The sequence below is a fragment of the Gadus chalcogrammus genome, chromosome 16 (genome assembly GCF_026213295.1).
Source record: "Gadus chalcogrammus isolate NIFS_2021 chromosome 16, NIFS_Gcha_1.0, whole genome shotgun sequence".
In the NCBI taxonomy this organism is placed as follows: domain Eukaryota; kingdom Metazoa; phylum Chordata; class Actinopteri; order Gadiformes; family Gadidae; genus Gadus; species Gadus chalcogrammus.
This window is the reverse complement of record NC_079427.1, coordinates 4,350,347-4,376,693: the sequence shown is the minus strand read 5'-3', so window position 1 is coordinate 4,376,693 and position 26,347 is coordinate 4,350,347. Positions and strand designations below refer to the sequence as shown.

At 47.1% G+C, this 26,347-nt stretch overlaps 3 protein-coding genes across 3 annotated transcripts; 2 read left to right on the top strand and 1 right to left on the bottom strand.

The window, feature by feature from the left end:
* Positions 1–6,375: 6,375 nt before the first annotated feature.
* On the bottom strand, positions 6,376–8,858 carry rwdd2b (RWD domain containing 2B). Its single transcript, XM_056610562.1, has 4 exons — positions 8,273–8,858; positions 8,109–8,176; positions 7,531–7,887; positions 6,376–7,370 (listed from the first exon to the last, which is right to left on the bottom strand). The coding sequence occupies exons 1-4, from the start codon at positions 8,483–8,485 to the stop codon at positions 7,118–7,120; spliced, it is 891 nt and encodes a 296-aa protein (XP_056466537.1). The 5' UTR covers positions 8,486–8,858; the 3' UTR covers positions 6,376–7,117.
* usp16 (ubiquitin specific peptidase 16) lies at positions 8,759–18,879 on the top strand. The gene is made up of 18 exons (XM_056610551.1): positions 8,759–9,072; positions 9,435–9,504; positions 9,625–9,803; positions 10,194–10,297; positions 10,753–10,868; positions 11,139–11,326; positions 11,593–11,688; positions 11,902–12,032; positions 12,557–12,644; positions 13,007–13,088; positions 13,193–13,284; positions 13,667–13,720; positions 14,580–14,747; positions 15,119–16,103; positions 16,331–16,425; positions 16,854–16,940; positions 17,279–17,420; positions 17,783–18,879. Exons 2-18 carry the CDS (start codon positions 9,441–9,443, stop codon positions 17,908–17,910), a joined length of 2,799 nt encoding a protein of 932 aa, XP_056466526.1. The 5' UTR covers positions 8,759–9,072; positions 9,435–9,440; the 3' UTR covers positions 17,911–18,879.
* A 64-nt stretch (positions 18,880–18,943) lies between these two features.
* LOC130405472 (transcription regulator protein BACH1-like) lies at positions 18,944–25,599 on the top strand. The gene is made up of 5 exons (XM_056610557.1): positions 18,944–19,031; positions 20,388–20,647; positions 21,118–22,404; positions 23,184–23,390; positions 23,971–25,599. Exons 2-5 carry the CDS (start codon positions 20,405–20,407, stop codon positions 24,331–24,333), a joined length of 2,100 nt encoding a protein of 699 aa, XP_056466532.1. The 5' UTR covers positions 18,944–19,031; positions 20,388–20,404; the 3' UTR covers positions 24,334–25,599.
* The last annotated feature ends 748 nt before the right edge of the window (positions 25,600–26,347 follow it).

Below are 26,347 nucleotides of genomic sequence, written 5' to 3'. Positions count from 1 at the left end.
TCGCTGCAACTGTAGCATAGCTCGTAAAATTAGCCTGCCAAACAGGGATTTACTATAAGCACTTTGTCCAATGGCAGTAATTTGCGTCCTCCATCCAGATTGGTGCCAAAGGACTTTGTTGAGGTTTTAGTGCTATTTCCTTATCATTCATATTACATGCCTTGTAGGACATGTCGGAGGCTCTCTCCTCTCGCTCCCAAACGATGAAGTGCAAAGCGGAGGCAGTGGAAGATTGAATTTCCAATTTTCCAGGATCCTTGTTTTCTTTGTGAATGTTTGGACCGCATCTGTTGTTTGTGCTGCTTTCAGGGGCCAAGGGTTGCACTGTTTTTCTAAATGTGTTTGGCTTTGATTGACAGCTCATTCCTACCGAACCCTGGGAGAAATAATAGTGGTATGTTAACTTCAGTAGAGTTACTTTAAAAAAAGGGGACAAGTTGACAGTCACAATTGCATTGCCGGACATCTCTGAAAACAATATCGGACAACTTAATACAATACCCCCTAAAAATTAATCATTCCTCCATCAATGTATCCCTCATCGTCCCCTCTCATAACCCTCCATCTATCCCTCCCTCCCTCATCCATCCATGCATCCATCCATCCATCCATCCATCCATCCATCCATCCATCCATCCATCCATCGGGCCACACAAACCCATCCACCCACACACCCATGCAACATCCATCCTTTCTAATCCATCCTCCCAATTCATTCTCCCCCAACCCACTCCGCCCCTCGTCTGGGCAACGGCGACGCCGCCGTCCGCCCACAGCGGCAGACGCAGAGGGGGAAGATCATTATAGAACCCAGCAGCGGGGGGCTGTTAAGTCGCGGGCTTGTCGTTGCAGCCCCACGCGGGCGTCTCCTGGAAGCGGGCGCTGTAGGACATTAGCGGGAGCTGTGTTCCGCCTAATCATATTTGATGAGCATCAAACGGATCTCCTACGCCTCCGGTTCTGACAGGCGGCTGGCGAACGTTCCGGGGGACTCAAACGATGTGGAACAGAGAACACGAGCCCCGGGTCCCCGTTCCCACCGCCGCCCCCCCTCCCGTCCCCAGCCAGCCGGAGTCCTCGTCGCACCATTAGTGTGGATGAATGTGTCCACTCGCCTCCTCGGCGGCGCCTTGTTTGCTGCATGAAGGCTTTCCAGTGGGGGCCGCACTGCCTTGCACGGCCCGCGATTGATGAGCGCGGTGTGGCTAACGCACACACAAACGCCGCGGCGATGCCATACATCCGATCCAGCCGGTATGGCGCTTCACTACAGCACAGCCTGGGATATACCCGCCCCGGCTCTGCCTCCGACTGCCTTTTGATTTATTCCATATTGTATTTTTAGATCTAATTAAAATAAACATACCTGCATTGTTTGGCGGGCTGTTGGTGCAGCGTATGCCCAGGAGAGAGGAGAGGTAAGAATTGTCTTGGGGTAGTCTTCTGGGGAAAGACGAAGCACCTGTAGCATAAAGCAGGCAGAAAATAGCGCGCCATCTGTTTGAATTGGAGCATTTGCCGATGCTTCCCTGCCTCTCTGGAGACTTAATTAAAGCAAGAGATATTCGTGGCTAGGAGGGTGTGCTCCAATAAAACAACAACCCTGCGAGAGAAACAACCACAGGAAGTCGAGGACACGCATGCCTTATCAGAAGCTGACAGACACGTTGTGTAACGAACACAACCGTTGACCAATGACACCTGAACTTTCGTTTCCTTTGGTTCAGTCCCCGAATTGTCTAACTTTGGTTTGTAGAGTAGGTCGTTATCATATCTCATCCGAAGTCATCAAAGCTACAGTCTCAAAGTGTTTCACAGACACCACATTGTGCGACCATACCTCCTTACCCGGGCCGTAGCCCTCAAAGAAAAAAACTCCCCCAAAACCCAGAGGTGAGGAAACATTGAGAAAGAACCCAGAAGAAGGATCCCTCCCTCAGCGGACGATGGGTTACCTTCCTTGTCCAGAGCTGAGTCCAAGGTCAAGGTCTCGTGAGGGGGGTCTGAAGGACGTACTGTTGGGAGCTGTTTTGTTTTGTGGAGATGCATCAGACTCTGAAGAATGCGTCGAGAGGGGACAACGTAGAGTCCTGATGCAATCATTGTTACCAAACTCGTACAAACACGGGGGGGGGGGGAGAGGGAGAGAGGGAGAGGGGGGAGAGGGGGGAGAGGGAGACGGTGGGGAGGGAGAGGGGGGAGAGAGAGACGGTGGGGAGAGGGAGACGGTGGGGAGGGAGAGAGAGACGGTGGGGAGGGAGAGAGAGACGGTGGGGAGGGAGAGGGGGGAGAGGGAGAGGGAGAGGGGGGAGAGGGGGAAGAGGGAGAGGGGGGAGAGGGAGACGGTGGGGAGGGAGAGGGGGGAGAGAGACGGTGGGGAGGGAGAGGGGGGAGAGAGAGACGGTGGGGAGGGAGAGGGGGGAGAGGGAGAGGGGGGAGAGGGAGATGGCGGGGAGGGAGAGAGGGGAGAGGGAGGAGAGGAAGGAGAGGGAGAGGGGGGGAGGGAAAGGGAGCTGGGGGAGGGAGGAAGATGGGAGAGGTCGATGAGGGAGTGAGAGAACGGGGGGGAGAGGTTGGCAGGGGGTACTTCCAGGTCGTCTCTACAACGCCAGACAGTGTGTGTGGAGGAAAGGGGGAGTTGGGAGGAGGGCTCTGGGACTACAACAGACAGACAGGTAAGACAACTGATTAAATAGTAGCGAGGAGAGGGAGAGAGCGCGAGAGCGAGAGAGAGAGAGAGAGGGGAGATGTTTAATTCAGTCATATTTAGTATTCATGGGACCAGCAGACATACAAGCGTTGACCTTGGAGGGTCACGGGGAGGGAACGGGAGGAATCCTAAAGACCTCTGAGGCCACGCGTTCTTACATCCCACTTTGGAAAACAAGCGATTGTGTTTTTAATTGCTTTGATTATCTGGTTTACTTTGGCAAAATTGAAAATGGTAATGTGACACGTAGTGAATTAACTGTGAGATGGAGTTCCATCGCTGCTGTTTGACTGTGTTGTGCCCTCCTGCTTAAATCAATGCGGGCCTGACAGCCGCCAGCACAAACTAATGGGATGGGACAATTCATATGTTAAACGTACATATTAACGCATGGATGTATACGAGTTCAACACACTGCGCAAGGGGTTTTAGTAGCAGGGAGTAAGGTGTAGATATATTTTTTGAAGTTATCTCTTTTAATAACAGTCCTGCACCTTATGCTGGGAAACAATGGTTTCTGCGTATGGGATTAATAAAGTACCTCTTATCTTAGCAGTAGTAATAATCGCTAATGATGTACTCACTTGAATGAATGACTTCTGAATTTATTATATTTGAGTAAAAAAAAAGAGGTTATAACTTGCCACATTTTTATAATTGTATTCTATCTACTGTTAACATCACTCAGGGGGGAGACATGTGATTTAAGATTTAGCATATTCCCATATTTTGAACCCCAAAGATATTTATAACTAGGCTACCCTGTGTTTTTTTCTGATTTAATATATTCCTAAAAATGAAAGTTAAACCAGTACAATGGTTGAGAGAACATAATGCAAGTGTGTGTATAACCCAGATTCAAGTAGTGTATGTAGACATATTTTCTGAATATCTTTGGTAGTTTTATTCTTGTTTGAATTCTACCCCCGTCCTTTCTGCTGTGACACTCACATTTTCAGCCTCGTATTAATAGAGAACCTCTAAGATAATTTCTCCTCAAGGCTACAAAGTGCTGTTTTCCACGGTATAATATATTCCTAATATTCTTCAAAATGATACAACACAACAAGAGCAACACCTAATGTAAATGTGTGTGTGTTGCATAACGCCGATTTATTAAATGCAAGCGAAGCGTAAGTCAAAGTTTCCAAAGTCCCTGGTGTTCAAGACCATGTGTGCTGGCTCCTTCAAATCGCTGAAGACAACAACACACACACACATATTTCCTATTGGCTTAGACTTCCGAATGAGCGCCAACTCGGCAGATAGGATGAAGCGTTGCCATGACGTTCAAGACTAATTCAATTATATGCATCACCACTTCAATACACATACAGAATAAGATAATTGTGTGAAATAACAAGCAAGAAAAATGCTATCAAGTCAAGTGTGAATAAAGTTTCAAATAGTAAAAAGGGCTTTTACAAAATGAATCAGAAAAGGACTTCTGAATCAAGGCACACTTAATCCATGTACTGTAAATGGGTTTTTTTCATGTTAAATCGACTCAAAAAAAAAAATACATCATGGTTTGGTAGCACGTGCTGTGTGAACTAGCATTGGCGATGTGATGATAAGTAGAAAATGTGTAAACATTAATCTTGTGTCATAAAAGTGACTTTCTACTGTAAGGCGTGCATTGCATTTCCACCATCACGTTGAGGTTACGGTTTAAGAATTGACTGTATTGCTCCCTTGTTTTCTCCTGCCTGATGTTACCATGGTAATGTCAACCAACAGTCAACCATAGGGGGGTACGATGGTTGTTGATAGGGCATAACCATGGTAACGTCAACCCGGAGTCCAATCTAATGTGATCCCTTGGTAATGTCAACTCAGAGCTTTTGATGGGACAACGCCTTGTTAACGTCAACCCTGATCCACGATAGGGTGTTACCATGGTAACGTCACTCCAGTGCTGTTGCTTGGGCATCACCATGGTAAGGTCAAACCAGAGCTGTTGATTGGGCATTACCTTGATAAAGTCAACCCAAAGTCGACAATGGGATGCTACATTGATAACTAGAACCCAGAGTTCATGATGGGGCGTAACCATGGAAACTTCCACCCAGAATAAACTGTCTATCAGAGCCGTTGTTAGCAATACTATCATGACATTTTCCTTTTGATAAATGTTCAAATGTGAATGTTGCATTGGCTGATTGGAGGATGATGTATAGCATAATGTCCTTCAGTTTGATCTTTTTTTTTCATAAATAACATAATGATTCATACCCAGAGTGTGAATACTATTAAATGGGTTCAACACATTCTGCTCCATTCCCACGCACCTGTGTTGAGCTACAATCTCGACGCCTGCGTTGTTGTTTTTTTGGTGGGACAAACATATTTTACTGCTGCTGTGACTGGTCAATTACTGTTGTGATATATCAAGTAGGGGAAGTTTAGTCATGGCGAGGCAACGTTCATTTTCGTCATCATTATTATCAAGCAAAGTAATAATAATGATCACTGTGTGTTTAGGGTTTTAGGCTAATATTTCCCAAGTTAAACCTGTTTTATTTTCTCATCTGGTCGGCGTCCTCATTGGGAATCTAACAGAATTACGACAAGCTGTCGTTGGGAATAAGTGCCGGTCTGGCCCTCACAAAACATGGATGAAATCTGTTGGAAGAAGACCTGGCCACAACCTCTTCCTGAGACGCTCCCGGCTGTCCGGCGATAAGGACGGCGGGGACGGAGTCCTGTGATCAGCGGGGACAGGAGAGGGTCCCCTCGGGGGCCATTCCTCCCAACCGACCCCTTGATCTGAGAAACGGATGTGGTAGCAGAGGACGAGGGCAGTCTCGGAACGGCCAGATCCTGGCTTGTAACATAACAGTTATAGCTTGTCCGAATAGGGTCCGAAATTACCTGTTGGCTGTAGTCGCGTATGTGGTTGGGTGGATTTAAACTTGCGCAATGGTTTGTTGTATAGACTTTTTTATTAAAAAGAAAATAAAGTTAAACAAAATATGTTTCTTAGGCGGATAACGCAACCTAACTACTTCTACGTGGCTTCGGGGCGTTGTTGTAACTCCATTTTCCCTCAGTCATTTGAGGTCTTTCTTACACTGTCAAATTAAGTCGTTGGAGAAAGAGGTTAATTCATTCGGTCGAATAGAAAAAAAAGAAAGTGCGGCCACCATTTTCTCAAGCGGTAACTATTGTGTGGGGAGATGTAGTGGGTGAATCCCAGAGAATCAATATTTTGAATTCCCACAAGCATAACTTGATCTTTGACTTTGGCTTCAGTGAAAAAGTCGTTTTGCCTTATTTTTACATAAATAAGAATTTATTGATATTTATTTTCTAAACTAATTTAGTTCAAAATAAGTTACATCTTAGTAAAATATACTTTAATTTCAAAACAAGAAATAGGACAACTTTTTGCAACATAGTTCGGCTATGCTGCTTGTGCGACTTCATGCCAAATTACACCGTGCAATGTTTGACGGGGATCTACTGCCATCTAATGGCAGTTCAAAAAAAAAGAAAAAAAGAGGATTCATTCTGGTTTATAATTTACAGCAGGATCGATTATCCAGAATTATGGATCTCATGCTTCGAGATTTATAGGATCCTGGCACCTCAAAGGCGGCAAATTAAATAAAAATTCAGAAAAGCACGAAAATAAAGGAATGTCTATCAAAACAGTTCACATATATAAATATTTTTATTTCACAATATACTTTACATATTGATAGAAATGCTTGAGACCAAAAGTATTTCGATGTTCAGTCTCTGAAGAAATATGTCTTGTGTCATAAGTCTTATTGTTAATGACTCAATCCGTTAACAATAGAGGTTGCCCAAGAGCTATTACCCTCAGCACTAATTATATAATTATATGAACTATTACATTTACTATTGGGATCCCATGGGGATCTAATTAATAATCAAAGTTAAACGCAGGATTCCTTCAATGAATCAGGGCCAGACAATATCAGAATTATTTAAAACGAACACAAATGTTCGTGAGGAACTCGGATTAGAGCCGCTGCTCCTTTACTTAGAAAGGAGTCAGCTGAGGTGGTTCGGGCATCTGGTAAGGATGCCCACTGGGCGCCTTCCTTGGGAGGTGTTTCAGGCACGTCCAGTGGGGAGGAGACCTCGGGGAAGACCCAGGACTAGGTGGAGAGATTATATCTCAACACTGGCCTGGGAACGCCTCGGGATCCCCCCGTCAGAGCTGGTCAATGTGGCCCGGGAAAGGGAAGTCTGGGGCCCCCTGCTTGAGCTGCTCCCCCCGCGACCCGACCCCGGATAAGCGGATGACGATGAGATGATGAGACAAATGTTCTAAACCCCACATAAAACAAAATGTCATTTAGCAGCATTTTTTATCACACACCTAAGAATTTCCTCAAGCATCACTCACGAAAAAAACAGTCCTCCTCTTCGGTCTCACCGACCCTCGACCCCAAAGTACATCTGGAAGACCTCGCAGCAGCCCCTCTCGCTAAGGAACTGGTAGAGCAAGCCAAGGTCCATGTGGTTCCCGCGGTTGCCGTGGGGATCGAAGGATGCCTCCTCGAACCCGCTAAACTTACGCAGAGAGGCCACGCCCCCCTCGTCATCCGCCTGGCCCCGCCCCTCCTCCAAGGTCACGTCTTCGCGGTGGCGGATCATGATCTTCTTCCAGGTCAGAACCTTGAGCCTGTGGAGCGCAGGAAGCTTCATGTTACCGTGGAGACAGGTTGGTCAACGTGGAGACATGCTTGTCAACGTTGATAGTTACGGTTCAACCCAGGTTCGAACCCCAAATGTCTTATGCCTAACACACACACACACACACACACACACACACACACACACACCTTGACCAGAACTCCTCGCAGGCGCCGTGCGGTCCCTCCACGCAGACAACGCCCGGTTTCCCGGGCATGCTGAACCCAGAGAGACCCAACTCCTTGGACCACTCCAGGATGTTTTTCCTCTTGTTCTTGTTGTAGATGTGGTGGCTGTAGATCCACAGTCGGCTGAACACCTCCGCCCCCCCGGTCACCGCCGCCGCAGAAGAGTCCGGGGAGGTGGGGTCGACGTAGTGCTGGGCGTTGTCCTTCAGCCACTCCACGGCCGTCAGGACACACACCTCCCCTCTGCAGTTCTCCCGCAGGTAGACTGTAAGGTCCGCTTGGAGACGCGTTTGTTGGGCCCGGTTCAGATCTGTACACCTGGACAGCAGTACCACAAAAACAGACATTAGAATGTCTCTGGACATTCTAATGACATATAATTCATCATCTGTTATCTAGTTACTACTTATTAATATAGCAAATACCTTGTTCCAAAAATTGACAGTAAATGTATATTTTAGATAGATATCAGGTACCAGCCTCCCCCCGCCCCCCTTTAGACCTTATGATAAGTTAATAATTATAATTGATTTACTTACCGCACATTCATTTCTGGCAATACTTTAGGATAATCGAATGGAAAAGTGCAAGACAACGTGAGGTCAACCTAAGTAAAAGGCAAATAAGCAACTTCAATCATCAACCGTCAGACACAGAGGAGACTGTTAAACCAATACGATGATGTCGGTCGTATATTATTTACCCCACCGTTGCAGGAGGTGTCTACTTGCTGTCTCAAGAGGAACTGGGGTCTGGAGTGATGAGGAGGAGCGTCGCTGCATGGACTCTCCACGGACTCCCGCAGCTCCGCTAGAGCCACCTGATCTGTGATCTCAAACTCGCTCTCTGTCGGATACATGCTCGACAGCAACTCTATCTCTGCGAGTTGGGACTCAGCCCACTCCAACTGAGACATTGGGCGACCGTTGAAGTGGACTTTGGGGTTTTGCAGTCCAACTAACTATTACTACCCACTTATTTAAACACTGAAAGATATTATCTTGTTATGCATTTCTTAAATACAACTTACTGTACTACTAATTCATAACGCTAATTTTGTCCTGCAAAGAAATATGGAAATCGTTCATTTGCCTCTATTATCGTAACGGTAGCAAAAACGTGTGGAAATGTTCCACGTTTGTTGGGAACCTTTCGCATAGTTCATATTTCCACCCGGATCATTGTCTAGATTTCCAGCCGGATTGTTTCCTTTTGTTGTGCTGTATTTAGATGCCTCTTTAATTACATTATTACATTATTATTATCATTATTATTATTTGTTTTTAAACTTCAACTTAACACTAAGGAATGTGGTCAAAATCGAAGAAAAGTAACGATAACCGAACATCAGTCCATCCGGACTGTTTTCGACGGAACACACTGGACATCACACCGGAAATCGTCACGGCGGATGTGCGAAGCAGTCCGAGAGTCGCACACAGAGCGGTAGATCCAGCAGCCTTCACATGCTCACCGGTTCTTTTCTCTCGATAACAACTAAAGGTATCCTTTTGTCATCTTCCTTTTATTCCTCGTCTCCCCTCACTGTTTCGTCGGAAATTTGGCTAGATGTACATGTTGAATTGTTGGAGTAGTTGAACGAGTTATTCCAGATTGTAGGATGAGGGAGACCTGCTGCCAGCTGTGAAATCTGAGCAAACATCCCCAGGATTATCATCAGAATGAATGAGAATTCGGGAAGTAACGTAACAGTTATAACTTATACTTAGTTAGTTACGATCGTTTTATTTTAAAGATGTCAGCCCGGAGGAAAAGCCCTTTGGCACATTTACATGAATCAGTTTCGTTTTTATGTGAAAATCATTGTGTTTCCTTCTTCTTCCAATCTGTTACATTTTCTTAAGGTGGAAATGGGGAAGAAACGTGTTAAAGACCGAGCCTCCCGTGAGGAGGACGAGGACATTGAATTGACAGGTAAATACCAAGTACCACCTTCATCCTGATGTACACATCAGTATGGTTGGCATGTCAACCATATAGATGGATACTAGGTTCCGCCTTATGGCTTAACGATGTCTGTACCTTGATGCACAGCTCCATCATGCAGTCACATTCGCAAGGGGATTGATAGCAGTTTTATGAAGAAGCCCAGTGCGGACATTGACTGGAACGCTTGTCAAGGCTGTACTGAGCATACAACGGAACCACAGGAGCCCACAGAAGACCCACCGGACCCACCCGCAGTGTGGATGTGCTTGAAATGTGGACACAGGGTGAGAACAAGAATTTGATTTACATTCAGACAGTCTGTCATACAGTAGATGCTTTTATTGAAAGTGACTTACAATTGAGGTTGAAAACCAACAAGGTATACAATCAATATTGTTATCAGAAAATAACAAAAAACTGCTGCACAACCAAGTTTCATAACGATTATATAGAGTGCATTGCACTCCCTTATGTACGTCATATTTTTGATTCCTATTCCTAATGCAAAGGAATCGAAAACACAATGTTAGTTGAACTATCTTATTTGGGGTAGTGCAACAAACATCCACAAGTTAGCCGTGTTTATTCTGGCTTACCTTTGACCAGAGTTCTAAGTACTGTCTTTTGTGACTAACTGTTCAACATCTTCCCTATCTGCCCCCCCCGCGCCCCAGGGTTGTGGTCGAATGTCGGAAAACCAGCACGCGCTCAAACATTACGAGACCCCGCGCTCGGACCCCCACTTCCTGGTGCTCAGCATGGACGCCTGGGTCGTGTGGTGAGGGAACGCTAAAGCACATTACTGTCATAAAGGACCAATTATGCTTCTGCGCATGGGTCTATATTTCACCGGCTTAGCCCGCAGAGCCCCTCGCTGAAGGTTACGTTCAGCTCTTCAAAAGGTTTAAACTAAAGGTCAGGGCATCGGACCAGTTGAGAACCTTCTCAACTGGTCTCTGAAAAATGAACAAGAAAACGTAAAAACAGGACGCAGGGAAGACGAGGCGTCTTCCCTGCGTCCTGTTTTTACGTTTTCTTGTTCATTTTTCAGAGACCGGTTGAGAAGGTTCTCAACCCTCAATTTCCATTTATATCAACAACAAACTTCCACGTGATAAAGATCAACACTTATCACTGAATGAATGGTTATTTATTTAAGTGTAATGTGGTCCTTTATGCATCCGTAATGGGCTCCATCACATGATGCTAAGTAAACAGTGTGTTTGTTTGCAGGTGTTACATCTGTGACGACGAGGTCCACTACTCTAAAACAGGGCAGCTGGCTCAGCTGGTGACCAGCATTCAGAAGCAAGCGCAGTCGGACCCCAAGTGGAAGACTCCACAGCGGAGTGAGTCACCCAGACCTGTGTCTGTATTATAATATTATGGATGCGTACGTACGTAGTCGTGTGTACATATACAGTATAGAGAAAAGGTTGTCTCAATACTGCCCCTACTTCTTACCACTCCGCACCACCACTCTGTTTGTCACGCTCCTGCATAGTATGTCTCAATTTGAGGGACCTTCGATACTATAATAGTCAATGTGAATAAAAACATCTCCAGAACGTCTTATTCAACCAAACAAAGTTATGTTCTCCCTCCTGCCCTCCCCATAGAGACCAAGGTAGAGGCCAGTTCTGAGAAGGAGATCCATGTGAAGGAGGAGAACAAGGAGAACGTAAAGAGAAGCTCTAAGGAGAACGCGGGGAAGTCGTCCAAGTCGAGCCCAGCCGAGACCAACGCCGTCGCAGTTAAAGGCCTCAGTAACCTAGGCAACACGTGCTTCTTTAACGCTGTCATTCAGGTCAGAATGTATATTCTATATTGTCTGTATAGTCTGATCTACCTTTTGAAATCAGTGTCGAGAGACGTAATTATCTTAATAAAATCTTAATAGGATGTACCTTTATTATTGCTTGATGGGAGATTAGGGAAAGATAATAAATAAAGTATTTTTTTCTGAAATAATGGGTTCACCACTAGGGTAACCCTCGCTGCCGCTGTTAGTGAAGGCAAAAGGATTTTGTCTGTAATGTTTCATGATGGGTACGCGGTGGTTGTCCTCTCCAGAACCTCTCCCAGACCCAGCTGCTGAGGGGGGTTCTCAACCAGCTGACAGAGAACAAGAGCAGCCTGAAGATCACTCCTACAGCCTCCTCCAATCTGGTGGGTCCATCCTTCACTGGACAAGACATTAGATTAGACACTGGACTCACTGTAGAACAGGATGGGTTATTGGTTTGGAGTCTCTTGCTCAAGGATGCCTCCAGGTAGTTTTGGGTGTGACGCAATAAACTTTCGGATGGGTGCTAAACTCCCTCACTACACTTTAAGTCAGGCCATACAGAGATTTTTTGCAATATTGTTTTTTCACTGCAGGCCCCTATGGAGGTGCATCTGGAAACCCCTGGCTCCCTCACCCTGGCTATGTCCCACCTGCTCAACGAGATCACGGAGTGCAAGAAGGGCGTGGTCACACCTAGGGAACTCTTTTCACAAGTCTGCAAGAAGTGAGTGGAGACGAACTGAAAGCTTGTGCTCACTGCGAAAACAGTAGTGCTTGAAAGGGGTTGGATGTGTTTTATAAAGGCCATCTTGTAGCATCAGGTGGCATGTATTATTAGCCATTACAAAACATATCAAAATCTGACATTAACTCGTTAAAGGGGACACATCATACCACCAGGTGTGAGTGTGATTAGCTATTAAAAGCAGGTTTAATAATGTGCAGCATTGTGACATCACAGGTGGGCGTGTCATAGGTGGACATCTGTGATGTCACAATGCTGCACATTTTGGAATACGGATTCTAATGGCTAGTCAACACTCAAACCTGGTGGTATGAAGTGTCCCCTTTAAAAAATATAGACAAAACGGTATAAATCGCGGATGGGAAATTCGGAATTCTATTGAAGAAAATACATTCTCTGGGTGAAAGAAAATAATAAAAATAAACGGAAGAACATTACTATCGTATGAAAATGAGTCCATGTCCATGGGGTCTGACTGTGGTCCCGGGACGTCTCTCTCCCAGGGCGGCTCGCTTCAAGGGCTTCCAGCAGCAGGACAGCCAGGAGCTCCTTCGCTACCTGCTGGACGGGATGAGGGCTGAGGAGACAAAGGTACCTCCTCCTTCTTCTCCTCCTCCTTCTCCTCCTCCTCCTCCTCCTCCTTCTCCTCCTCCTCCTCCTCCTCCTCCTCCTCCTCCTCCTCCTCCTCCTCCTCCTCCTCCTCCTCCTATAAGACACATCTCTCCACAAACCATGTCAGATTTCAAAGAACTCTGCATGGTTCGAACCGAGTCTTGGGCCAGCATCATATGATTATAAAAGAGGATTATATTAATAAGAAGTTAGCGTAATAGCGTGTCATTTGAATGAGAAATAGGAGTTGTGGTGTGAGGATGTGTGAAGAGGGTCATTTGTGTTAAATCCCTGAGAGTTGGCAGCTCTGTTAGTCTGAATATTTTGTGTTTTTTCCACAGAGAGTGACTACTGGAATATCGGATAACTTAAAAAAGTCGGGGAAAAGCATAGATGCAGACCAGTCCAAAATCACCATTAAAGGTAAACCTCTTCAAACTAATTGGATGTCTAGATGAATCACTATTTGTTGTGTGCGGTGAAGACATTTTTGTTGTGTTGTGACTTTCGAATTCATCTGATTCCAGAGTATGAGAAAAATGGATTCCCTAAAAACTTTGTGGATCAGGTGTTTGGCGGCGAACTCACCAGCACTGTCATGTGTCAGCAGTGCAAAACGGTACGTAGTAGTTTGAGCACTGTTGGGCAAGCTAGTTGAAAGTGTGGCTAAGCTACCAGTGACTCTACATTTAATGAAGCTTCCAGTGTACGTGGGTATTTCAGACTGCAGCAGAAAGCTCTGCTGTGCTTGGGGAAATGTAGCTTGTGTGGAAGCTACCCATGCAACTTGATCAATGAAAGTGCTGAAAATGCTGTTTGATTTAGAATACAGAGACTGCACTACTCAGAAATGTAGTCCAACTAGTAACGTTGATACTTGTACAGAAAATATTGAGCAACACTGAGTAGTAGCAACACGAGTATTTGTGGCAAAACGTGACCTATTAAAATACAATGACTTAATTCTTAAGCGGATGCTTTGTTGTGTGTTTTTCTAACAGGTGTCACTAGTAACAGAAATGTTTCTGGATCTTTCGCTCCCCGTTGCTGATGAGGTAACAAACCCGGCAGGATTCTGTGGTGTTAGGAATTTAATTTATGAGCTTCAAGTTCAAATTGTACCAACACTATAATGCATGTGTGGGCTTTTAAGTAGCTGTGACCTATTGCCCAGATATATAAAGTGCCAGCCACGTCGCAATGCTTGCAGTTTCTAGATTATGTTTTATGCTGATCTGAATTGATAACACTGTTCTTACTTTTTAACGATCACTAGATGGCAGTATTTCAACAAAATAGATCAACCAAATGTGTCAGCAAGTGGATGGAGCTATTCAGTTGTATTGAGTTGATCATAGTGAATGAATTTTAGATTTTGATTTTTTTATTACATTTATCTATGGTCTTTGTTAATTTGGCTTTATATTAGAGCTGTCAGTTAAACGCGTTATTAACGTCGTTCACGCAAACCAATTTTAACGGCGTTGATTTTTTTAACGCGCGATTAACGCAAATTATAAAAAAAAAAAAAAAAAAAACTTTTTTTTGGGCTCAAAACAAAGAAGCAGTCGCCTGACTGCTATTTTCAAGGCATATCTTTGTATGTTCATCGTTAAATTGCATTATAGGCTTTTTTTTTGTACCGTCCTGTTTTGATCAGTATATGCCAATGTTGTTATCAATAAAAAAACATTTGTACAAGGCAAGCCGATGCACTTCTCCATGTTGATAAGAGCATTAAAATTAGAAAAATTTATGGGACAAAAAATTCAAGGGATATTTAGCATAGAAAAAAAAAAAAAGATTAATCGTGAGTTAACTATGGCATGCGATTAATGCGATTAATCGTGATTCAATATTTTAATCGCTTGACAGCCCTACTTTATATACATGGATATAAATGCATTTTTGCAGGCGTACAGGAAAAAGAGCCAGAAGAAGGCGGTCCCCAAGGCGCGGGACTCGAGCCCGGAGGGCCGGGCCAGCCCGGCTCTGGACGACACCAGCGATGACGGACTCTCCGGTACCGGCAGCAAGTACCAGCAGAAGAAGGCCAAGAAGCAGGCCAAGAAACAAGCCAAGGTAGGCTGGCACGGCCCCCTCCGGTCACGTTTGTCTTGGGGCCTGTTACTAAGGCCATGGCCACACTAATGTGGATACATTTTAAATGTGTTTTAACCATCTGTGCCCACATTATGATGTTTTTCATCAACCAAAAGCTGGGATTACGTCAGAGACTCTCCCAAGTAAAGTAGACGGAAACATTGGAATGCTGGTTTTGTGTGTGTAGTTTTGGCAAAATACTCGACGCACGCCCAAATGTATGCGTCCAAAATGCATCCATAGTTTGGGTGTACTACTTTCGACACATACATTTAGCCAGCATTGTGTGCCACTGAGACCAAGATTACCAGAGGGCAGCTGACATTCGTTCCTTCCCCCTGTACAACCAGAGTCAACGGCGACAGCAGAAGCAGGAGGGGAAGCCCACACTGGACGGTCCCGTGTCTGGCAGTGTGGACCAGAGCTTGCAGGAAGACCCCGCCATCCCGAGCAGCGAGACCAAGTGTGAGGAAGGAGCTCGGGAAGACACGGCGCGGAACGATCAGACCCCCGTCGCCTCCCAAGAAACGTCCGTCGCACAAAATGGCGAAGAGCAGCAGGAAGTGGCCTTGACCGACCAGGAAGTGGCCTTGACCGACCAGGAAGTGGCCTTGACCAACCAGGAAGTGTTTGCGCCCAAACAGGAAGTGGTTACGTCCAACCAGGAAATGGCTGCCACCAACCAGGAAGTGGTTGCAGCCAACCTGGAAATGGATGCCACCAACCAGGAAGTGGTTGCAGCCAACCTGGAAATGGATGCCACCAACCAGGAAGTGGTTGCAGCCAACCTGGAAATGGACGCCACCAACCAGGAGGTTGTTGCTGCCAAACAGGAAGGGGTTGCAGCTAAACAGGAAGGGGCTGTAGCCGAACAGGAGGTAACCCCGGCTGACCAGGAAGTGGCTCCGGCCGCCCCGGGAGTAGCTCCAGGAGAGGAGTCGGTCGCAGACGGCAACTGTTGTACCGCCATGGCAGAGAACGGCGCCCGGGAAGAATCAAAGATGTCCGACAACATTGATGTAGATGAGGAGGAGGAGGAGGACGAAGAGGACGAGGACGAGGACATAGCTGAGGGAATGGAAAGCTTGTCTCTGAACGACGCCTTCCTGGACGGGGAGGAGGACGGCGTAGGGGCGGAGCCCGGTGCCGTGGGAGGGGCTAAGGAGTACACGGTGGTCAACCAGGACCCGGCGCTGGCTTTTGAGACGCTGGCGAGGCGGGTGGGGCCGGAGAGGCAAGAGTGCTCGGTCCTGTCGTCCCTCTACCACTTCACCGAGGTGGAGCACCTGACCCAAACCAACAGTCTGCTGTGTGTCGCCTGCACCCGGCGACAAGGTGAATAAAGGCCGCTTACTTGTTACATCCGTAACGTAGTGTGTGTGTGCGCGCGTGCGCCTGTGTGTGTGTGTGTGTGTGTTATAGCTGTTTTGATCTTGTTAGTTTGTCAAGTGTCCGGCACATTGTGTGTGTGCCTGACTGTGCACCTGCATTGTAAATGCCATCCAAATGCTTTAACCGGATTGTTCCGGTTTGGAGGTTCACCTTCTTCTTACCTTGCGTAGGCTCCCAGAAGAAGGTCTACACGGACGGTCTGAAGCAGATGTTGATCTCCACTCCTCCTCCCGTCCTCACACTGCATCTCAAGAGGTTCCAGCAGGTAGGACAGCTTCAGGAGCACTGTAGCATCTCCTTTATGGGAACCAAGTACTGTCGCACCTCCTTTATGAGAACCAAGTACTGTAGCACCTCCTTTATGGGAACCAAGTACTGTCGCACCTCCTTTATGAGAACCAAGTACTGTCGCACCTCCTTTATTAGAGCCAAGCACTGTCGCACCTCCTTTATTAGAACCAAGCACTGTCGCACCTCCTTTATGAGAACCAAGCACTGTCGCACCTCCTTTATGAGAACCAAGCACTGTCGCACCTCCTTTATGAGAACCAAGCACTGTCGCACCTCCTTTATTAGAACCAAGCACTGTAGCACCTCCTTTATGAGAACCAAGCACTGTCGCGCTTTCTTTATGAGAACCAAGCACTGTGTGACAATGAAAGTGACTAACCTACCATCTGACGGTGTGTCCAGGTGGGCTACAGCGTCTGCAAGGTCAACCGACACGTCCAGTTCCCCCAGGTGCTGGACCTGGCTCCGTACTGCACTGCAACATGCAAGGTAAACATGGAGGCGGAACATTGATGTCAACACGTTGCCCGGCGCCAAATAGTGCGTCATGTTTCTGAGAAGTCACATTCGACAGGCTGGGTCCAATAGAATAGTTCAAACTCCAAATGAATAACAGTGCTGAACAGTTTGCTATTCGTTCTAACAGACTCCGTCTGTCCGATAATGAATTACTGTGCACATATGTGTTAAGATACATGTCGTCAAGGCGCGGGTTGGGGGCTCTTGCTCAAGAATGCCTGCAGGTGGTGGACTGTGGGGTCTTGAACCCAGACCCATTCGGCTGGGAGTCCCAACACCTCCTAACCCGTCTGACCTCCCTCCACCAGAATGTTCCGGAGGGGGAGTCCAAAGTGCTGTACAGCCTGTATGGTATCGTGGAACACAGCGGCACCATGCGGTCCGGTCACTACACGGCGTACGTCAAGGCCCGGCCCGACAGCCTCTCCAAAAACGGACTCCCAGCATCGGGTAAGACCCCCGTTACTGTCCTCTTGACCCCCCCCAAACACACGGTTATCCAGGCTTCAATCTGGAGACACTATAAACTGTATTCATACTCTTTATAATGCCTACCTGAACGGTTGGAATGTTAAGATAACTCGGTACTTAATTTGTCCTATGCAGGACACATTTAAGTGCCACAGCAGCAAGTACAGGACAGTACTAGAATAAAAAGCTTTCATTGTATATAATCTGAATTGAGAGTTTGATCGTGTGCCGATGTGTTGTAGTGTAAGCGAGGCTCTGCAGGACAACGTGAATGGAATGGGGAATTCAGTCGTCCATGTGAGTCGGACAGTAACCGGGCTCCTGTCTCTCTCCTCCTCCAGCCGAGCCGCTGCAGCCCCCGAGAGGAACCTGGTACCACGCCAGCGACAGCAGCGTGCAGCCGGTGACCGAGAGCAAGGCCCAGGGCTCGCAGGCCTACCTTCTGTTCTACGAGAGGATGTCCTCCTGACCTTGACCTTGACCCCCTGACCCCCCCCGACACTAGCCCCACCCTCTCAGGGAACAACACCACCACCACCACCACCGTCGCTGCTGCTGCTTCAGATCCATAATAAAAACTAGGATCTGATCTGAAATACTGCTGGTGTGTGGACCACTGCGGACGATGAATTGTCAAAAATTGTCAATTGTCAATTGTCAAAAAACAAAAAATGCCTTCTTTTATTTTTTTCGTTTTCTATCTTCTCTACCGTAACACTCATCTCTTGTCATCTCTTGGGACAAGCAACACCAGAGCTGTCCATAAACCAGTTTGTCTTTATTTGATTTTTTTTTTTAAACGAATAACTCTTATAGAATAGTGAAACAATAATGGAAATGAAATAGCCAGTTTAAAATGGATACCTCTATTTTATCATAGTTGTTTTGCCTATTGCTACAAACTGCAGTTTGTGCTTCAATTATTATATGAATGGAAAGAAAACATGAATTTGTAGTAGCTGGCAGTATTAAGAAGGCAATATTACTTTTTTTCTTTGCCAATGGCATGTCGGCAAGATCATTTGTCTGCATTATGCCTGCATATGATGGATAAGTATGAGGCTGGTTGGAATTTACCAGTTGAGCTGCTAATGTTTTTAAGGGAGAACAACACCTGAAAGACTTTGATTTTGTATTAATAACATGAGATGCAGTTGACCCCAACGCTGACTGACCTATATATATATATATATGTATATGTATATATATATGTATATGTATATGTATATGTATACATATATATATATATATATATACAAAAAAGTAAATAATAAATCGGGATTATTTGTAGAAAAAAATACCCAAACTAATACATTATATACTTCTAGAATGCGTTGTAGCCTAATAATTACAAACCTATTTGTATGGAGTATTTATACCTGGGTCTTTTAAACTGATGTCCAATATTAATAAACGCCTGATGTAAAAATATTTTGGTCACATTCCTTTGGACTACTATTGCAAGGAGTGCGTCAGTGCGCCTGCGTACTGCTTGGAGACGCAGCCCTTCCTGGTCACATGACACATGGGTGGCTGAAAACACGTCCGTGGTCGCTGATTGTTGACAATATCATAATTTTCAGATGGCAGGTCAGTGATTCATATTTTGTGTGTTCAAATGAATTATTGTCCATGTTATTTTAATCACAAGGGAGATCATTTTAAGAGCCAGCTGCCGACAGATGTTTTTATCTCGTCAGGCCGGGTATTTGCCTATTTTTCTACCGTTAACATGTACTATTCGAGTACGGGACTCAAAGTATGTGGTGTGTGCTGTTGTTATTCTTGTTGTTTTTTTATAATCGGTATACATGACAAAACTTTTCAGTTACCTAACCATGAGTCAGCATTTATCTGACTTTCTCAACTTAGTGTATGATTAACTTATTACTATTTTACACAAGTGTTGGCAGATGCTTTCATCCAAAGCGACTTTCATGTGGGATCGAGTCCAGTCAATTTAAAGTTGGGGGTCAAACCACCACACCACCCCTATAGGTTCCTAATCTTTCATTAAACCCCCTCAATCCAGCCACTTATGACAAGTCATTGTGTGGTATGACATTTACGCTTAACTCCTACAACTCATGTCACTCTAGGCAAGCTCGTGACTCTTACACAGGAAAGGGTGAATTTGCAGAAGTCAACTTTCAGAGTAAATTCCACTAGTTTCAAAGGTGCCATATCTTCAAAGATGTATTTCTAAACGTGTTTTATATATTGTTACACTTACACATAGTAACCTTATCCACTGTAAGCGCTTTATAAATACAATTCATTATTATATCATTTGACAATTGTATACATTACATTATTAATATTATACTTATAGGATTAAACTGTCTGTCAGTAGTTAAAGGCTTTTGAGCACTCATCAATTTTCCATCAATTTTATTCATGTGTGAACGTCCAACATCTTTTTGTATTCAAAGAGGTCCAAAGTTAACCATATAGTATATAGTATATTAGATAGCACAATTTATTATTTCCTCTGTAATCTATTTGTTAGGCTGGAGTTAGAGTCTGGTTTAGCTCCAGGGACTCGTCCACAAAGATCAGAGTGCAGAGACATGCTATGTCTTCTGGAAACAAGGCCTGTAGTAGATTAGACTGTAGTTACACAGGATTAGCTTGTTCTGGTCATATCTTCATGGCTTGGCGTGGAAAGAGGAAGTTTATTTTTCATATTATTCACTGCTAAACTCTCATTGTGAAAGTCGTCCATCATTGGAATCTTGAACCCCACCATGTTTGAACTAGATAGTGTACCGACCGGGATCTTTAATATCTACCAGCTAAAAGATACCCCACCACACACCCCAATGCCCACAGCCTAACCTTTCCACATCCTCGAGCCACGTACTTATACTGCTCCTCAATGAAATGTATCTGAACCCTCTGGAAGTTTCCATGTGTTTAAAACGTCTGCCGTCCCACTGCACCCAGGCTGAGTCCCGAGAGTCATGTCTCTCCCAGCCCCTCGCTCCACCTCAGGGTTCACCTTCGAGTCGGCCGTGCACGCCGCCCACGTCCTGCGCCGCCTGGACGAGCAGCGGCGGCGGGACGCGCTGTGCGACGTCACCGTGGCGACGGGCGACCAGCACTTCCGCGCGCACGCCGCGGTCCTGGCCTCCTGCAGCGACTTCTTCCACGGGCGCGTCAGCGGCCTCACGGGGAGCCACGCCGTCATCACCCTGCCGGAACAGGTCCGTTGGGTCACGGTGGAGCGCGTGGCCGTGGTGTCGTGAAGATGTCGCCCGTGATGTCGTGATGATGTTGCGACGATGTCATGATGATGTCATGATGATGTCGCCATGATGTCATGATGATGTCACCATGTTGTCATGACGATGTCGCCATGATGTCGTCGTGTCGTGTCGCCTAGTGTATGCATTGGATCCTGGGAAATGTAGTCCATTAACTTCTATGATAACTATCTCACTACAAAGTGATTAATATACTGGTCTAATTCCCCCGCCACGGCCTCGAGAACATAATATGCGACTCTCTCGGAAAAAATGGTGATTTACATTTTTAAGATATTCTAAAATGTTCTTTATTGATCCCAGACTGGATATTAATTGATGGTTTAGGAAAATATGTAGTTCGTTTTTTTTGGTATCAGAGTACAGAGTAGCATGGCCTCTTCATTCAAGAGAATGTCTCTCATCCCCAGGTTACGGCAGAAGGCTTCGAACCTCTGCTCCAGTTCGCCTACACCTCCAAGCTGCTCTTCACCAAAGACAACATCCATGCCATTCACCAGAGCGCCGAAGCCCTGGGCTTCCACAACATGGAGAGCGCCTGCTTCAACTTCCTCCTGCCCAAGTTCTCCAGCAGCCAAACCCCCGTCAAGGAAACTGACAGAAGAAGATGCTGTCAGACTAGGCCTCCCGCCCTTAAGCGTGGAATGAAGACCGGCCAAGCGGATAGAGGCAAAACAGTGCCTTCGGAAGACCCCCGGATCGTGTTCCCATCCCAGTGTCCCCTAAACCCCCAGCCCAGCATGTCGGGAGAAGAAGAAGAAGAAGAAGAAGAAGAAGACGGGTTCTGTCTGGAGACCTACGCCTCTCGCATGCCAGGGATTACGGGCGAGGGTGTGTGTCCGATCCTGTCCCTGCCTTGCCCTGAGGCGACCGCCAACACCACAGCCACCACCACCACCACCACCACTACCACCAGCACAGAGCCAGATCTACCCTCTTCGTTCTGCCAAAGAGACCTTCTGGATCTGGGTGGTGAGTCCGATGAACACACCCTGGACTTGCCGCTCTGCAGCCTTCGCTGCCCCATGTCCACCTCCTCCTCTCCGGCCCTGCTCAGTGTGACCCCTGCCGACCTTCTGGATCCCGCCGGGGGCCCCACGGGCCCCAACAACCCCAACCAACCCGTGGAGACCATGGGCGCCGAGATCGAGTGCAGCCCCGCCTCTTGTTGCCTCGTCACGGCCGAGACCCACCGCGTCCCCCCCATGGCCGGGCTCCCGGAGCGGGGGGTGGCGGCAGGGGCGGGGGCAGGCGCGGAGGACCGATCCGGGCTGGACGACGTGGGTCTCCCGGAGCCCGCCGCAGGGCTCCCGCCGGGCCTGGACCTGACCCAGGAGGACGTTGTGGCGTGCGGGCAGAGGAGCAGCGTGGAGAGGGAGGTGGCGGAGCACCTGGCGACGGGCTTCTGGCCCCACCTGGACCCGGCGGACCCCGGGGACCAGGGCACCATGGCCAAGGCGGCCGACTTCCACTGGCTGAAGCAGCTGGACCTGAGCTCCAGCACCGGGGACTGCCCCTTCCTCCGAGACCTGGGCGGCGTGGGGGACGTGCCCGGCGACGTGCCCGAGGCCGCGGCCGGCGTCGATAGCCTGTCGCTCTCGGAGAGGAGCCCCTACATGTCCTCGTCCCTGAACTCCGCCGACGACTCGGACGTGGACACGGAGGAGGACGACAAGGGTGGAGAAGTGGTGGCTGAGGTTCGTCTTTGACTTTGTTTGATCGTGTGTAGTGTGGCTTCTCGCTGCTTTATAAAATTATATAAGCTTTCAGTCCAATAGATGGCACTATTCCATCTAGATAGACACTGTAGATCAGGGGTCTCAAACTGTAGTTACCTGGGGACCGCCGGAGGTGGAGTCTGGGTCAGGCTGGACCACATTAAGTATTCCACAGAAAAAAGGAGCACAACTGACCCAATCTAAGTTAATGATCGGGCTGTAATTAGATCACGTTGGTTATGTAATCGCTGACAACAGGGGACGTTTCATAGCGGTTGGTGGAAACCGGGACATTTTAGCGTCCTTTGGCTTTTGTCGGGACTCGGGACACGCAACTCAAAGTTGGGACTGTCCCGGCAAAACAGGGACATCTGGTTACCCGAAAAGTGTGGCAAGCCACTCAGCAAAAATGTGTGTTTGACAACAACGTGCAGGCCGCACTAACACTAAACTTTGATGTCAAATCGGAGGCCACGAAATATCATCTTGCGGGCCTCAATTGGCCCCCGGGACGCGAGTTTGAGACCCCTGCTGTAGATGTTTCATTTGTCGGTACAGTTCATATTAAGTCTGGTGTGTTAGATAAACAGCTGTATCGGTGTGGGGTGGTGGTTGGGAGTAGGGCTGATCAGAACCCGGGGGTTTAAATGAAGGTTTGAGGCAGTGACTGCTAAATGTGACGGTGTCCTCTGCGTGACGGTATCCGCGTCAGTATCCCTGACTGGAAGCTGACGGTTCCCCCCTGTGGGTCCCTGCAGGTGCAGCTGCCCTTCCCCGTGGACCTGATCTCCCGCCTGAGCCGCAGCGCCTTCCAGCAGCTCCTGCGGCAGCACAAGCTGTCCGCCGGGCAGCTTGAGTACGTCCACGACGTCCGCCGTCGCAGCAAGAACCGCGCGGCGGCACAGCGCTGCAGGAAGAGGAAGCTCGACAGCATCCAGACGCTGGAGGTGGAGATCAACACACTGGTAAATACAGGGACTCCACACGTACCTACCGGGCCGTTGCACCTGTTGTGTTGTAAACCAGGGGTCCGTTAAGGTGCTTGCACCCACCGCCCCCCCAAACACACAAGACACACGTTTGTGATACATCGGGATGGAGGCCGAAGTTGGCCAACACGATTTAGCACTTTCGCAAAGAAGGTACTTCATCCGGCAATAGCCAGCAACGGGTAATCCCACTGGCACGATAATGGTGTTGGTAGTCGTTTGTTTGGGCAGTGTGCAAGGACCCCTTAAATGTCCACCTAACATAGACCAATAGAGGGCGCCAGAGGCTGGTGTCTCTGTTGAACGCAAACCTTATTCTACAATTTGCTGCACTCTTAAATTTAAAAAGTGAGCGAGTTGTATATCGAAAAGAGTCCTTGAATAATGAGTAGTTTTACATTTTTGACTTTCAAGATTTTAAAATGTTTTAATTATAAACAACTATTTATTTGATCTCAGGCATGTCAGCAGGCACTTGGTGACTGCTGCCAGTTGATTACTGTTCCTATAAGACACTCGTTTCGGTTCTTCAATTCTGTTCCTCCCCCCCCCCAAGCAAGAGAAGAAGAGGCGGATGATGGAGGAGCACGTCCAGCTGGAGCAGGACCTGGGCACCGCCCGACGCAACCTCTCCAAGTTCAGCAAGACCGTCGGCGAGCAGTCGGACCCCCAGCAAGACCACCTTCAGCTCCTCGCCAAGGTCTCAGCCGCCGACTGCCCTGCGTCTTCCCTCCTCGTGAAGCCGGGTCAGGAAGAACCGTTCCCCGACCCCGACCCCCAGGCGCTCCTTGGCATCCCGGGGGGCCCTCCACCCCCCTCGACGTGGAGCCCCGGCAGCGGGTCGCTCCCAGCCCAGGACCCTCAGGCCTTCAGCTGGGGGACGGAGTCGGAGGAGGCTGCGGGGTCTTCGGAGGCCTGACCCGGCCTCCGGCAGGAACGCTGGTCTCTGGCCGACGCCCTTTAGCAGGGGCGCCGAAAAGGGGGGGTAAAGGAGACGGATTCTAGGGGCCCATGATGGAGGGGGGCCCAGAGAGGCCCCTAATGATGATGAAATTATAATACAGAAGGCCCTGTAAAGATTATTTTCATGGGGCCCAAAATCCCTAGCGGCGCCCCTGCCCTTTAGACTCAGGATGTGCTAGAGTCCAGAGAGAGGGGGACGAGGGGGGGGGGGGCGGTCTTAGAAAGGACTCCTCATCCCCCTTCGTGGTGCTCCTGAATCCTGTGTGTTGAGACGGCACTGTACCGTCTCAACTCTTTTTAGTTGGTCACTTTACTCTGCACAGGGAAGCTTCCCACCACTCAGTTGGTTTTATGCATTTCAGCACAGTTAAAATGCAGAGAACAGTATTATATTTCTGATGTTTTATCTTTATAACGGTTGTGACGTCCTTGTACTTTAGAACGTGCACGTGTGCAAGAGGTTCCCTTTAAATTGTCTTCGGACACGTTTTAGTAAAACAGTTTTCTTCTCTCAGGGAAAAGTAGACCACCTCTGAAGAGATTATGGATGCAATTACTGTTTAAACTCTTCCTACTCTCTCACTCTCTCTCACTTTCTGTCTCACGTGTAAAATGAAAGGCAAATTTTGTACATCAAATCTAACATATATGTATAGATAGGAGATCATATTATATGTTGCATATTTTTATGTCAACCACTTAACATTGTCCTGCATTATCACCTAAACCACGTTATCATCGATTTTGGATGCAATGTCACAGCTGACGGATTTCTCCTCTGGGTAAATTGAATCTTGGATGTAGCATATGAAGTATTAATTCTGGGAATTAGATGCAATGCGTTTGAAAAAGTTGAGTCTAGTTTGAAGCGGTTTCAGTGAGGAAATCTGTTACATTACATAGCTGTTTAAATATAGTTTACTGTAGTTAATGAACCATGTATTAAATGCCAGTTATCCAGAATCGCCTGGTTCCCTGGCTAGTATTCTGCCTCTGCGTAATACCTTTAAGTATCAATAAAAGCATTAACATAAAAAAATGTGCCCACCTGACCCTGACACACAACTGGAGGGAACACCCATGTGAAATGGTTCCTAAACCTCCAACGTGGCAGCCTGTTTATTAATCAATGACATCATATCGAATGATCTGCAATCACACAAAACCAATGAAGAATTATAACAGAATCTATGTAAAGAGTTGTAATAAACGTTTTAGCATTTTGTGTTAATATGCAAAAAAATAATGATTTTTCCCACTTTTGAAGTTGAGGGGTTGTCTGGATGGGGGTTTGAAAGGGAGGTTGTGTGTAAGAGGGGTCTTCTGGACTGTCTGAAGGTGTGGTTGGAGAGGGCGGTGGTGCGGTTTGAGAGGGAGGTAGAGGAAGTTGTGGGGTAGGGTTTAGATGGTAGTGGTGGGTAGGGCGGCTGGTGGGCGGGGGATGGCTGAGGAGGGGAGGGGTGGTGTGTGCAGTAAGGCAGCAAGGTCAGAAGCCCGTAATCCCGTCCTCATTCATGGCAGATTAACGGCGCGCGCCGAGATGTGATTAAGAACGCAGGGCTGGAAGATTAAAGTCCACAGAAACAAAATGAAAGCAGTTAAACCCAATCCTGGAACTCATCAGATTCCCAAACCCTTAGACGGTCGTTACAACAAGAGATTAATGCAGAAAAAAAACCTCCCGACTCATATCTAACAGTCTCATCCCTCACCGAACATATTCTCTTTTCCTCTCAGGATGCGGTGGGTAATTATACCTTCCCCAGACCCTTTTCTTTTTTTCATTTTCTATTCGCTCATTTCGGATTGTGGAACGCTAAAACGGATTGCGGTAACAATACGCCTAATTGGAATAATCCCGGCGTAATCCAGATTAGCGTGAAGGCCCAAATTCACAAAAATGTCAGTGTCATGTCACACTTGGGAATAAATGTCATACAGTGAAATCTTGAAAATTGTTTAGCCTACAG